Genomic DNA, 12,115 nt, shown 5'->3' with positions numbered 1-12,115 from the left:
GAAACTTCACACTATTTAGGGATAAAGGGACATTAGATCTGCAACTTACTCCCAACTAGCACAGAAAAATAATAATATGTATTACATATATAATATATGAATTCCTATGAGTATACCACCCTCAATCTTTAATCACACAAAAGGAGGCATACTTATCCTGTGAGTACTGTTGCAGCAATCCTTATGGTACTGTTTTTGGCCATTTAGGAAGAGGAAAATAAAAATACACCTGCTCTTTATCCCCCTTAGTTTGAATTCATTTAATCTCCCCAATAACTAAAGTAAAAATAACAATATATACAAAGAAATAGGATTTGGTTTCTTTGCTTTTAAAGAAGTATTTCAAGGGTGCCTGGCTGGCTCGGTTGGTAGGACATGTGACTCTTGATCTCGGGGTATGAGTTCAAGCCCCACGCTGGATGTAGGTTACTTTAAAATAAAATCTTTAAAAAATAAATAAACATTTCAGCAGTAGCTTGTGTGTTTTTTTACCTGCCTCATACTTTGTCTCCTGATCCCCCAGTGGGATCAATTACTCCCTTGTGAGTCCTCGTCTGCGTCACGGACATGTTGGCTCTTAGAATCCTGAAGGCAGTACTTGTTTCAGAACATGCTCCCCTCTGACTAGATATTATGGACTCTTTCTCCTGAAAGAGAGCTGTGAAAGAGAGCATATTACACTGAGCAGGTGGAAAGCTAGAAGTTTCTGGACATTCGATTTGACTAGTTATATTCACCTATTTTCTGTCTCCTCGTTTCGATAACCAGGGGGAAAAGAAATTCCTGAAAACAAACTTCTCCTCAGGCATTTTCTGACCAAGTTTGAATTTGTGAACATTCCTCCTTTTCCTTTTCTGCAAAGATAAAGAAGAGAGTGAAGGAGTATGGGTAAGAAAGGTGGGCCTTGCCTTCTCTCAACCTGACTGAACTTTAAAACTTCTCTACTAATTAAACAACACGGGCCTGTACACTTTGCTTAACCCTGGAAGCTGGTCATCAGCCTTTGACCTCAGTTTTCCCCTCGTCACCAGTTCCCTCCCCCACCCGAGCTTCTGGAACCTCAGTCAGATTTAGAGGAAAGAACCAGTTTTCAGAGGGATTGCCTCAGAACACACTATCTCCACTCGCCAGGCCCCGTGGAAGATTAGCAACCATGTTTTCCAATGAGATAGGAACTGTAGCTGCTGGAAAAAGGTAAGAGAGGCGAGTTTTTTCTTTCGCATGCCCTCATTGGGTTTTCTGACTTTTGAAGTGTGGCCTCGACACCTTTGAGAAAACCAGGCCCTCTCCCTGGGTAGTTGCAAAAAAAGATGTGTTTGGAAGACGTCATGCCAAGTGCCCTCCCTCCCACTCCCTCTTGGGGTAAGCCACACCTTGGGCTCTTAGCTCAAGAAACCAGGCATGTCTTCCCTGTGTCACAGCTGTGGCAGCGCCAGCCCTCACAGCAACCGGGAGACGCTCCGGGGGAAATTCCCAGGCCCGCCAGACAGCTGAAAAGAGGGCAAATTCAACCTATTTAACCTGTGAGGACCTCCTAACTCCTTTTTTCCTTCTCCTCCAGCTTGGTTGCCTCCCCCCCCACTCCAAGATCTCAGTGACCTTTGGCTGAAGGATAGCAGCTCTGTCCCCTTGCCTCACTGGCGAGGTCCCCTCCTCCCTCGATATCACACACATTCCCCTCCTGACCCGGGTTGTTCTGGGGGCTGGAAGTGAGGTTGGGGCACACCGTATTGGTGATTCTTTCCCCCACAAACAAAGCTCCCAGATCCCCCTCAGCCTCCACTTGTATTTCCAAATGTGGCTGAGGGACCAAACAGGAAACAAAAGGCGAGCAAGACAGGGAGATGCATGGCAGGGGTCTCTGTCTCTGCTTCTTCACCCTGCCTCCTAAATCACCCTGAGCGGCTCCCATCTTCTCTCCCACTCCGTGCCTCGATTCTTAAAGGGCCGCAGAGTTTGCCTCGTCTCACGCAAGAAGCCAAGTCCCCCTCGGTGGTCCCCAGCTTCCACAGCCCAACACTTGCCAGCAGGCCCCCTCAGGGAGTCCTCTCAGCACTGTGTGCGTGTCTTTTTCTGCCTGGGGAAGGCTCAGTACCCACACGGACTCCCAAGTCAACCAGAGGAAGCCCCTGGTCTTTCTACAAAAATATTACAAGAGTTTATGCCTTGGTTTGCTTAACCGAGTGTTCCAATTTTCCTAGTTTGCCAGTCTCGTGATCTCACTTTTTTTGTTTTTAAGTTAAGATTAATTTCATTTGCTTTTAGTGAACCCCTGTTGGCAACTATGAAAATTTCCAGGCGGAGAAATGATGAGGGCCTGAACTAAGGCAGTGAGAGAGCCAGGGAACAGAATTAATGGAATCCAGGGTCTGACTAAAGAGGGTTTTCGAGGGAGGAATCCAGAGAGCCCGCCAGCTTTCTGGGTTGGATGTCAGCATGCACGAGGGGCCCATTTGTTGCTTTGGAGGATGTAGAAGGAGAAGCAGGTGGGCGGGTGAAAGTTGCAAGTGCAGTTTGGTCGTTTTTCACTAAGGAATCTTCGGGCCGTCCGGGAGGAATTGTCCAGCAACCGATCGGTCTGGAGCTCCTTGGGAGGTTAGGGCTGGAGCTAGAGGCCTGGGGAGGCTCCAGCACACAGATGGTGCTTTGCCCTGTTCATTCCCTCTCACCCCGTTGTATGACTGAAATCTCTGCTGCGTCAGTCAAGATCCTTCCAATCTCTCAACATCCAGGTAACATTCAAGCCATTTCTGAGGCCTTTCCTTAACAGCTTCTGCCAATGGCTCCTCCCGCCGCCCTAAGTCTTCACTGGACACTGAAGTCCCCTGCCTGTCACATGTGCGTGCCCCATCTCACCAATGGAAGCTTTGCATTCATTTCTCCCAGCCTTGGGCACACGGTACTTTATAACCATCAGTCGCTTCAATAGTTGATTTTAATTTCAGCATGACAATGTCCAGGCGAGTAGAACTATCCTCTTGCAAGGAGTCCAGGACCGGGCTTGTCCTGGGCCCTTGTACTTTGCAAAGGTTTTGGCCCTCCTCCTGGCCAGGTGGGCTGGAATCCCGTGCTTCACTGGGACAAGTCTGTGATGGGCAGTGGGGATAGTTCTCCCAGCCCAGCTTAACTCAGCTTTCTGTCTCCCTATAGGAGGATATGTCTTCTCTCCTTGCTCATTGGCCTCTGGGGCTGCGTGACCTGTCACTGGAGCCCCGTGGAGGACATCTGCACAGCCAAGCCTCGGGACATTCCTGTGAATCCCATGTGCATCTACCGTTCCCCAGAGAAGAAGGCGATTGAGGATGAGGGCTCAGAGCAGAAGATCCCCGAGGCCACCAACCGGCGGGTTTGGGAACTGTCCAAGGCCAATTCCCGCTTCGCCACTGCCTTCTATCAGCACCTGGCCGACTCCAAGAATGACAATGACAACATCTTCCTATCGCCCCTGAGTATCTCCACAGCTTTTGCTATGACCAAGCTGGGTGCCTGTGACAATACCCTCAAGCAGCTGATGGAGGTACAATCCGAAGTCTTTCTGCCTCATTACCGGACACGCAAGAAAACACGTATTGGTCTGGAGCCCGTTAGAGACTCTCTTTGTGTCTTTACTCTTCCTCCTCCCTCCCCTTCCTTTGTTCTCCTTTTATCCACATACTCATTTAGAAAACAGGGGCCGTTCCAGGCGCTGTGCTCGAAGGAGCTCACAACCGAGGTGGCTGTAGATAGGGGGCTAACCAGTGTTGTGTTCACCACCATGTTAGCCAGGCTTCTCCACCGTTTTCTTTTGGTTTCTACAGGTTTTTAAGTTTGATACCATCTCCGAGAAAACATCTGATCAGGTGCACTTTTTCTTCGCCAAACTGAACTGCCGACTCTATCGAAAAGCCAACAAATCCTCTGAGCTAGTGTCAGCCAACCGTCTTTTTGGAGACAAATCCCTTACCTTCAACGAGACCTATCAGGACATCAGTGAGGTGGTATATGGGGCCAAGCTCCAGCCCCTGGACTTCAAGGTGAGTTGCAGATGTCATCCCTGACCTCAGAGTTCTTTCTCTCCACTCAGCTTGAGAGGACAGGGAAGCAGGATCCAGGATCCAAACTAACACAGCTCTGGTAGTTGAAGGCAGGCTGGGGGTTGGGGAACGACCGAAAGTCAGAACCTCTGGAATATATCTTCTTGCTTGAAACCTGAGAAATCAGTGGTATCTATGGCTTAGATTGCAGTAGTTGCTCTGAGAAAGTGGTATAAATAATAAATTCTTCATTTTGTCCACCAGGACCAAAAAGTATTCTGCAGATGCCAGTCCTACAAGGCTCCTTATTTAATTTTTGAAAGTTACCATGGTCAAATAAAATTGGTGTATGGTGCGTGTTGTATTCTCCTCTTGGAGATTCATGAAGTGCCTATTAGGTCTTCTGAGAAGTCCAGCAACAAAGAAATCTATTGGTTCTATTCAATCAGCATCTCTCAATTTTTTTTTTTTTTTTGGACCACATGGGCATCCTCTTTGCCCCTCATCCCTGCATGACTCATTAGTTTCCCACAGAGCATATCAGAGAAAATAACATTTTGTTTTCTTTTTCCCACACTATTTTCTTCTTTTCTGTTCCTTTATTCCTGTTTCTCTTTCTTTCTCTTTCTTCTGTTAATATTTACTAACCATGTGGAAGATTCCTGGCATTACACTAGACATGTGAGTCTCCCCAACCTGAGTTAGAGTGATCGCTTGGCCAAACGGTGGGAAAGGGCAGAGGGCTGATGAATAAAATAAACTGCTGTGTGGGGAAGTGGAGAAGCCCACTGAAACACGGGTGAGTAGGTTTGTTTCCTATCCTCCTCAGGAAAATCCAGAGCAGTCCAGAATGACCATCAACAAATGGGTATCCAATAAGACCGAAGGGCGTATCACTGATGTCGTTCCCCCAGAAGCCATCGACGAGCTCACTGTACTGGTGCTGGTCAACACCATTTACTTCAAGGTACTCAAAGTGCCCCTGAACAGACAGGCCCAAAGAACTTGCTCTTGTCCTCCAGCTCACTTTCTTTCACACCACGGGGCATTAGGTAGATCTTCTCTGAGAAATGGTCGACACGTGGCCTGGGAAGAAATACAGATTTACTGACAGTCTAGAACCATGTCTAAGGCTGTGGCCGCTGGTCTGAAGTCCAGGAGTGCCTGGTAGTGTCTCCGGACCCAAGGAAGCCATGCATACACTCACAAACTTAGCTGGTCCAGCTGCAAAGCATGCATGGTGATGAACTCTCATATCCATGTGACCATTTTTTTGCTATCCATTTAACTCCATTTTGAAATCTGAACAACATGACAGACTCTATTGACAGTCCTCAGGGCTGAGATTTTCTCCATCATCTGGAGCACCTTCCAGAGTGACTCAAAGTTCCCCTTGCCTGAAGCTTCAGAACCTCTAGGCTCACCTTAAACTTTGCAGAGGCCCTGTGATTTGATCGTGCAGAGGCTTTTATCTTTCTCAGAGAACCAAGAGTTCTAAAGACTGTTTCGACTCCATATATTTAGAAAGGGGAATGAGGGAATAAACAGATCACTGGTACTTGGGAGGGCCACAAGTTTCAGACAGGCGGATTTGCGGCACATTTGCCCATCCTGGGCTGTGCTCCACGTGCATTCTTACCCCCGCACAGGGCCCAGGAGGTTAGTCGGTCACTGCTGTTGCCAACCACTTTGTCTCTTGGGGCCTCCCTCTCCCCAAGAGTGGAGTAGGTTGTATTTACACAATGTGTACTGCCCTCTACAGTTTACAGAACACTTTGCTATTTATTAGCCCTCTTTATTCTCACAAGATCGTAAATGAGACCTTGGGCCTCTCAGATTAGTTAGTTTAAATCCTGGCTCTTCCATTTCTGCTGTGTGAACTCAGTTGAGTTACCTGAGACCATCCTATGCCTTGACTACTGCGTCTATAAAATGGTAATAATGATACACCTACCTCACAGGGTTACTGAGGGGACTGAACAAGCGAATGCATGTAAAACACTGGCACACAGTAAGCATCCTGCAGATATGAGCAATCGCCAGCTCCTAACTTTACAAATGAGGACCCGCCACTCAAAGAGTTAAATGACATGTCCCCAAATCAATGAGCCAGAAAATGACAAAGAATGATAATCACAGCTCAGAAATTTCAGAGGGGTGTCTTGAATCCCAGGGACCGTCCCTCTTTGAGTAGGAAGTTAGCCAGGACTCACCCTCTGCCTGGCAGGTTTCTGAATGCTATCCCCCACCCCACCCCCAAACCCACCAGGTTATTATCTGCGTTTGGCCTTTGTCAGGGGTGGAGTCTAGCATTTTGGAGGATGGCCTTTGAGAAAGAGGCTGCTGGGAGGCAGAAAGCAAAAGGCAATAAGATTTAAACTCAAAAAGATGCTTGTGGAGAGGCCAGTAAGTTGTTCTTGGTTTTAGTTTTTACTTTTCTAGTTATAAAAGCAAAGGAAGAGCCACTGCAGAAAATCTGGGAAATACAGAAAAGTTTACAGAAAAAAACACTCATAATTCCATCATTCCGACATAGTCATTGTTATCCTTTTCATGCATATCCCTCTAATCTTTTCTCCTAATAATTCTGCTAACATATTTGCCGGAGAAAATAATGTGACAATTTCCCATGTCAATATTCTCCTACGGATGTCTTTGGTCTTCCTGCTTTGTGACTCTCTCCCGCCTGGTGTCTCCTCCCAGGGCCTGTGGAAGTCGAAGTTCAGCCCCGAGAACACAAGGAAGGAACTGTTCTACAAGGCTGATGGGGAGTCGTGTTCGGCGTCCATGATGTACCAGGAAGGCAAGTTCCACTACCGGCGAGTGGCAGAAGGCACCCAGGTGCTCGAGCTGCCCTTCAAGGGCGATGACATCACCATGGTGCTCATCCTGCCCAAGCCGGAGAAGAGCCTGGCCAAGGTGGAGCAGGAGCTCACCCCGGAGGTGCTGCAGGAATGGCTGGATGAGACAGCGGAGACCCTGCTGGTGGTCCACATGCCCCGCTTCCGCATCGAGGACAGCTTCAGCGTGAAGGAGCAGCTGCAAGACATGGGCCTCGTGGACCTGTTCAACCCTGAGAAGTCCAAGCTCCCAGGTGAGCCTAGGAAGGACGTTCCTCTTCCCTCTGCTCCCCTCCCCCAAGGCAGTCTGGGCCAAGGTGAAAGAACTGGGGAAAGAGCAGAAAAGAGCAATGGGTGAGGACACCTGGACTCTCATCCCAGTTCCACTGCTAACTCGGGGAGCCCCCTTCCTTCCCAAGGTCTGCTTCCTCTTCTGTAGACCGGGGAGTTTGCACTTGGCTTTCCATGGGCCCAGCTGACACAGGAATCCTTTGAGTCTGTGACTGATACGGGGGATTGGCCAGGTGGTAAAGAACTTGAAAAGACATCGGAATTCAAAGCAAAGATCTGATTCAGAGCTGGGGACATCTTGGGCCCAGCAAATAGGCATTAAGAGCCCTTCACCTGATATTCCAAAGGGCTCATGGGTTTTCCTTGAGGTCACTTGGACAACAGATGTGGCCAGACTTCTCTAGCTGTGAGACTTCAGTAACAGTGTTCTGTTGTTTTGGTTCCTCCAATCCACCATTCTTTAAAAATATGGTTTAAAATATCTTTTTAGAAAAGAGGTTAACAATGTCAGGTAATTGGGTTTGCCTTTAAGGGGCTGTCTTTAAATGAGGTCTAACCAGGGGCACCTGACTGGCTCAGTCTGAAAAGCATGTAACGCTTGATCTTGGGGTTGTGTGAGCTCATGTTGGGTACAGAAATTACTTAAATAAGTAAAACCTGGAAAAAATTTCAAACTAGATCTGACCAACTTGCCTCTTGAAAACATGGCCAGAGTGGAAAGAAAGACATTCCTACTAGGTGGAGTGAGTTTTTCTTTAAGAACAGAGTCCCCTGCTACCTTCCAAAAGCTGAAGCATAAGATTAAATTCACAGGAGTCGGGCTGAACAAGCCCAAAGTACTTTTTATTATTAATATGTATTTGTTTAGGGAGTATCATTAGGTGACGGTTCAGGATTTCTATTAAAAAAAAAAAGCAAACCAAAGGACCTCTTATTCAAACTGAATTTCTGTGTGTTGAAACCAACCTTCCTCCTTTTCGTAGAACATTCTCTGGTCTTCCTTCTAGGTATTGTTGCAGAAGGCCGGAGTGACCTCTACGTCTCAGATGCATTCCATAAGGCCTTTCTTGAGGTGAGTATACCTCCCTTTGCTCTCTCTTCTTATGCTGTTTCTTTATTCCCATGCTGCTTTATTTTTTAGTACATTGATAAGTCGTGCGATTTGTAACTTTGGAGTTCTTACACCACTTGGCCTTCTGATCTGACAGCAGATGCACGAACAGCAGAACACGACTGTAGAAAAAGGCATGTTTCCAGGGTCCTTCAAACCCCAAATCTGTAGCCCTCCCCTATCCATGAGGCCTCCACAATACAGCCCTCCCCTGAAGCCCTCGTGGTCCAATTGTTCCACACTCCCTCCTGCTACTTCTGAAGCAGGTCAAACAGGAACACACACATTTAGGGGAGGGTGACACAGGAAGAGAAGCCAACAGAGGCTACTGAGTTCAGAGGAGGAGAACCAGGAGAGTCTGGGCTCGTGGAAACCCAGGGAGGAGCTTTAAGAAAACAGAAAGTTATCTAGTAACAAGATTGAAGAGTGACGACAGGTTACCATTCCCCGAGGAATTTAGACAGAACAGTGGGGGCACATGCCTAATCGTAATCGGTGAAGAGCAAACGGAGGGTAATGAGGAGCTGATGAGTATGGGCCATATCCTAGAGTGTGTTCCAGAAAACTAGAGCTCTAGACTACCTGGCAAAACACGAAGTTAGATGGTCAAATAAATGCATATCCTCTTCTTGGGAAATTAATGCACGCTGGCATTTTGGCATCTAAGGAGTTCCATGGTGAAAAAAATGGTTCAGTATTGCTTAACCTACCAGAAGGGAGGAGGGTGGGGGAATGGGTGAAACAGGTGATGGGGATTAAGGACGGCACTTGTCATGAGAAGCACCAGGTGATGTGTGGAATTGTTGAATCACTATATTGTATGCTTGAAACTAATATAACACTGTGTGTTAAATAGCTGGAATTGGAATAAAAACTTAAAAAAATATACTGCTGAACCTAGTGTTTCCCCAAGTCAGGTGCCCATGGAACTCTTTACTAGAGGAATAGCTATGTAAATCCTTTAGAAATTCTGGTTCTCAAATACTGAACTATGGATCAATAGCATTAGTTAAGTGGGGAGCTTGACTCTTGGAGAATCTAGGATAGGGCCCGAGAATCAGCATATTTACAAAGGTCCTCAAGAGATTTTAATCCACAACTAAGTTTGGGAATCACTGTCCTTTGTGGGAACCAGGCTAAGAGGCAAATGAGATGGCCAATTAGAGAAGGTCACAGGATTGAGGAAATCACAAAGAAAGAAGGGTATAGTCAAAGAGAAAGGTTTCAGAGCCTGATACTAGTAAATACAGTTGCAGAGTCCAAGCTCAGTGGGAAAGTGTAGTTAGACGGAAAGTGGAGAGATAAAAGAACAGAAGGAAGTCAGAGTAATTGTATTAAGAGGAAATGCAATAGCTTGAAAAACAGAAGGTTAAGTCTGAGAGGATAGTGTCATTATTGTGATTTCACAGGTAATTCTGAGAGATGGCAAGTTCAAGGTGTGGCCATGGGGCCGGTTTGCTTAACTAGAGTGAAGGCAATGCTCATTGAGGCTGAGGGATGAAAAGTGGGAAGTTAGGGTGTTGAACAGGCCTCCTACCAAGGGATTTTAACTGCGTCAAATGCTAGCAGGAGTTAGGGTGGACAGAAAGGCTATGAGCTACGTGCCAAAATCTGCAATGTGGGGACATAATCCATGGGACAATAGATGTCAGTGACCTACAGGACAATAGCAAGAGCCGAGGGCTATATCTTAAATGTATTGAGATCAGAAGTGGGGATTTTACGCGAGTACTGGACTCATGGTTTTGGAAGCACAAATGACAGTATGGACACCCTCTTCCATATGGATTATGAAGGGAAGAGCACTTAGGAAGACCGCAAGGGAAGCTATCCTCAGTCTTTTAACTATGATTGAAAATCCTCTTCTAAGGACCCTAAAGAGAAGAGGTTGAGTCAGACACCCTTGAGGGCTCGGAGTTACCAGTAGGAAGAAGCAGAGGTCTGCGTTCATTTTATCCTCCATAGCCCACTAAACAACGGTACCAGGTTCCTCTGTAGCTCTTGGAACGAAGTTGCTTTCCTTGAAAACCTTGGGAAGCCAATATACAGGACCCCAACCGATTGGAGATCTCCTGGGAAGCCATTAGAAACCAGTCTGTGATTTGAGTAAGAAGATCCTGGTGTTGCAAAAGCTCCAGTCTGCTCATAAATCTAGTCCTAGAATGATCATGAAATAGCACAGGAAGATGGAAGGAAGTAGGGAAGAAGAGTGACAGGGAGAGACTATCTTCCACCAGCTCCACAAAGCTCAGGGATCTGACATGCTTTCATTAAGAGGCAGGGACAGAGTTTTAGTGAGATCCTGGGTCACCAAGCAGAATTTTCTGAAAGTATCTCTCTGGTATTTCTAGTTAGCAAGTCAGAATACCAGTGTGTCAGACTGTTACTCCAAAAAACATCCCTCTCATCAGCCAGAAATGGGCCAACCTTGCGGGCATCCACATTCCTGGTCCAGGAGTTCTCTGAGTGGAACCCTTGCCCGTAGCATACAGCTCAAGGCTTGGAGGAACACAAGTGCTTATTACATCAATGTTTATTGGATGAAAGAATGAGTAAAAGTAGGGTTCTGGTGGGAACACAACCTGACCCGAGTGTACTTTTCACTGGAAAAAAAATAGCATTTTGAGGAACTGATGTGTCTGTGGATGACTGACCTGCCTGTGATGAACTGTAGCTAATGGAGAGGTTTTGTTTCCTACGTGGCCTGCAGGTAAATGAGGAAGGCAGCGAAGCAGCGGCAAGTACTGTCATTGGGATCGCAGGCCGTTCGCTGAACCCCAACAGGGTGACCTTCAAGGCCAACAGGCCCTTCCTGGTTCTTATAAGGGAAGTTGCTCTGAACACCATTATCTTCATGGGCAGAGTAGCCAACCCTTGTGTTAACTAAAGTGATCTTACTTTTTGCACCTCTTCCTGTTTTGGTTTGTGATAGAAGCAAAAAATAAATACAACTCCTCCCGATTATGAATGGACTCTGCCACCTGAAATGAAGACAAGGAAAGGAGAAGTGGATATTCTTTTGGGTGTGTGGGAAAGTGAGTGCTTTCGATTGTTCTCTACCAGTGAGCACATCTGGGTCAAGAAAGTGAAGGAGGGAAATATGTCACTGCTGCGTCTTGAAAGATGGCAGGCGTCCTGAAAGGGCAGGGGGAGCCTGAAATGTCAGTATTCCCAACATGCTAAAAAAAGAAAAAAAAAAAAATCCATAAATTTTAAACGAACATATCTCTATATACAGAGAAACCAGATATTCAGATCTGAGTATTAAACCATTTAATTCTCAAACCACTCACATGCATAATGTTCTTTTACACAGTGTTAAAATAAAGAGGAAAATGTATTTTTATACAAACAGAATTTCAAGTATACATTAATAGACTTTTCAAATTACTAACCAAGTTGCTAAGATTTCATTCACATTGTTCTTAAAGCTGTTCAACGAGAAAGCTTTTGCTAAACTGCTTTAAATATGTTTATATAAACCCATATCTTCACTCTTTTTCTGAATCTCCCTCCCCCCAACCCCAGTCTCTGCCCACCCTCCAGCCCTCCCCCCTCCCCCGACACAACAGGGCTTCTGGGGCTCTAGGAGACATGCAACCCCACCCAGGACTATTGGCTTGTCATCAGGGGAAGGGCAGAATCCACAGGAGGAGAGACTGAGAACACCTGTCAAACTGAGAGAACAAATCTAATACTTAGAAATGACACAAATCAGAATCACAGCTTATAGCCTCTGTGTTTTCACTTGACTTCTGGAAAAAAAAAAAAAAAATCTCAGCCTCCCAGAAAACAACCTAGAAGTTTCTTACAATTTGGTAGCTGAGAAAATAACTTAATATTGGGTATTTTCTCCCAGG

At 46.2% G+C, this 12,115-nt stretch overlaps 1 protein-coding gene and 1 long non-coding RNA gene across 3 annotated transcripts; one reads left to right on the top strand and one right to left on the bottom strand.

Moving 5' to 3' along the window:
* Window positions 1-1,074: 1,074 nt before the first annotated feature.
* SERPINC1 (serpin family C member 1) lies at window positions 1,075-11,543 on the top strand. Of its 2 annotated transcripts, none has more exons than XM_030301900.1 (7): window positions 1,075-1,194; window positions 3,151-3,517; window positions 3,798-4,013; window positions 4,843-4,980; window positions 6,717-7,107; window positions 8,152-8,216; window positions 10,966-11,543. In XM_030301900.1, the coding sequence occupies exons 1-7, from the start codon at window positions 1,154-1,156 to the stop codon at window positions 11,140-11,142; spliced, it is 1,395 nt and encodes a 464-aa protein (XP_030157760.1). In that variant the 5' UTR covers window positions 1,075-1,153; the 3' UTR covers window positions 11,143-11,543. The 2 variants fall into 2 exon arrangements, with proteins under 2 accessions (XP_030157760.1, XP_030157759.1); XM_030301899.1 differs by lacking the exon at window positions 1,075-1,194 and adding an exon at window positions 2,538-2,838.
* LOC116737863 lies at window positions 6,539-10,970 on the bottom strand. Its single transcript, XR_004343143.1, has 3 exons — window positions 8,111-10,970; window positions 7,478-7,602; window positions 6,539-7,179 (listed from the first exon to the last, which is right to left on the bottom strand). It is a non-coding gene; the product is annotated as an uncharacterized LOC116737863 (long non-coding RNA).
* Window positions 11,544-12,115: the final 572 nt, after the last annotated feature.

Source organism: Lynx canadensis, chromosome F1 (assembly GCF_007474595.2).
Source record: "Lynx canadensis isolate LIC74 chromosome F1, mLynCan4.pri.v2, whole genome shotgun sequence".
NCBI lineage: Eukaryota > Metazoa > Chordata > Mammalia > Carnivora > Felidae > Lynx > Lynx canadensis.
Note: the sequence above shows the minus strand (reverse complement) of the source record. Positions and strands in the feature narration are given on the sequence as shown.

What these genes read in the sequence shown, in the direction of transcription:
- SERPINC1 (XM_030301899.1), top strand. Translation starts at nt 2,780, where the DNA reads ATGGCTCCTCCCGCCGCCCTAAGTCTTCACTGGACACTGAAGTCCCCT. An exon ending in CCCTCAAGCAGCTGATGGAG is followed by an intron (nt 3,518 to 3,797) that starts GTACAATCCGAA and finishes TGGTTTCTACAG; the next exon opens with GTTTTTAAGTTTGATACCAT. An exon ending in TCCATAAGGCCTTTCTTGAG is followed by an intron (nt 8,217 to 10,965) that starts GTGAGTATACCT and finishes CGTGGCCTGCAG; the next exon opens with GTAAATGAGGAAGGCAGCGA.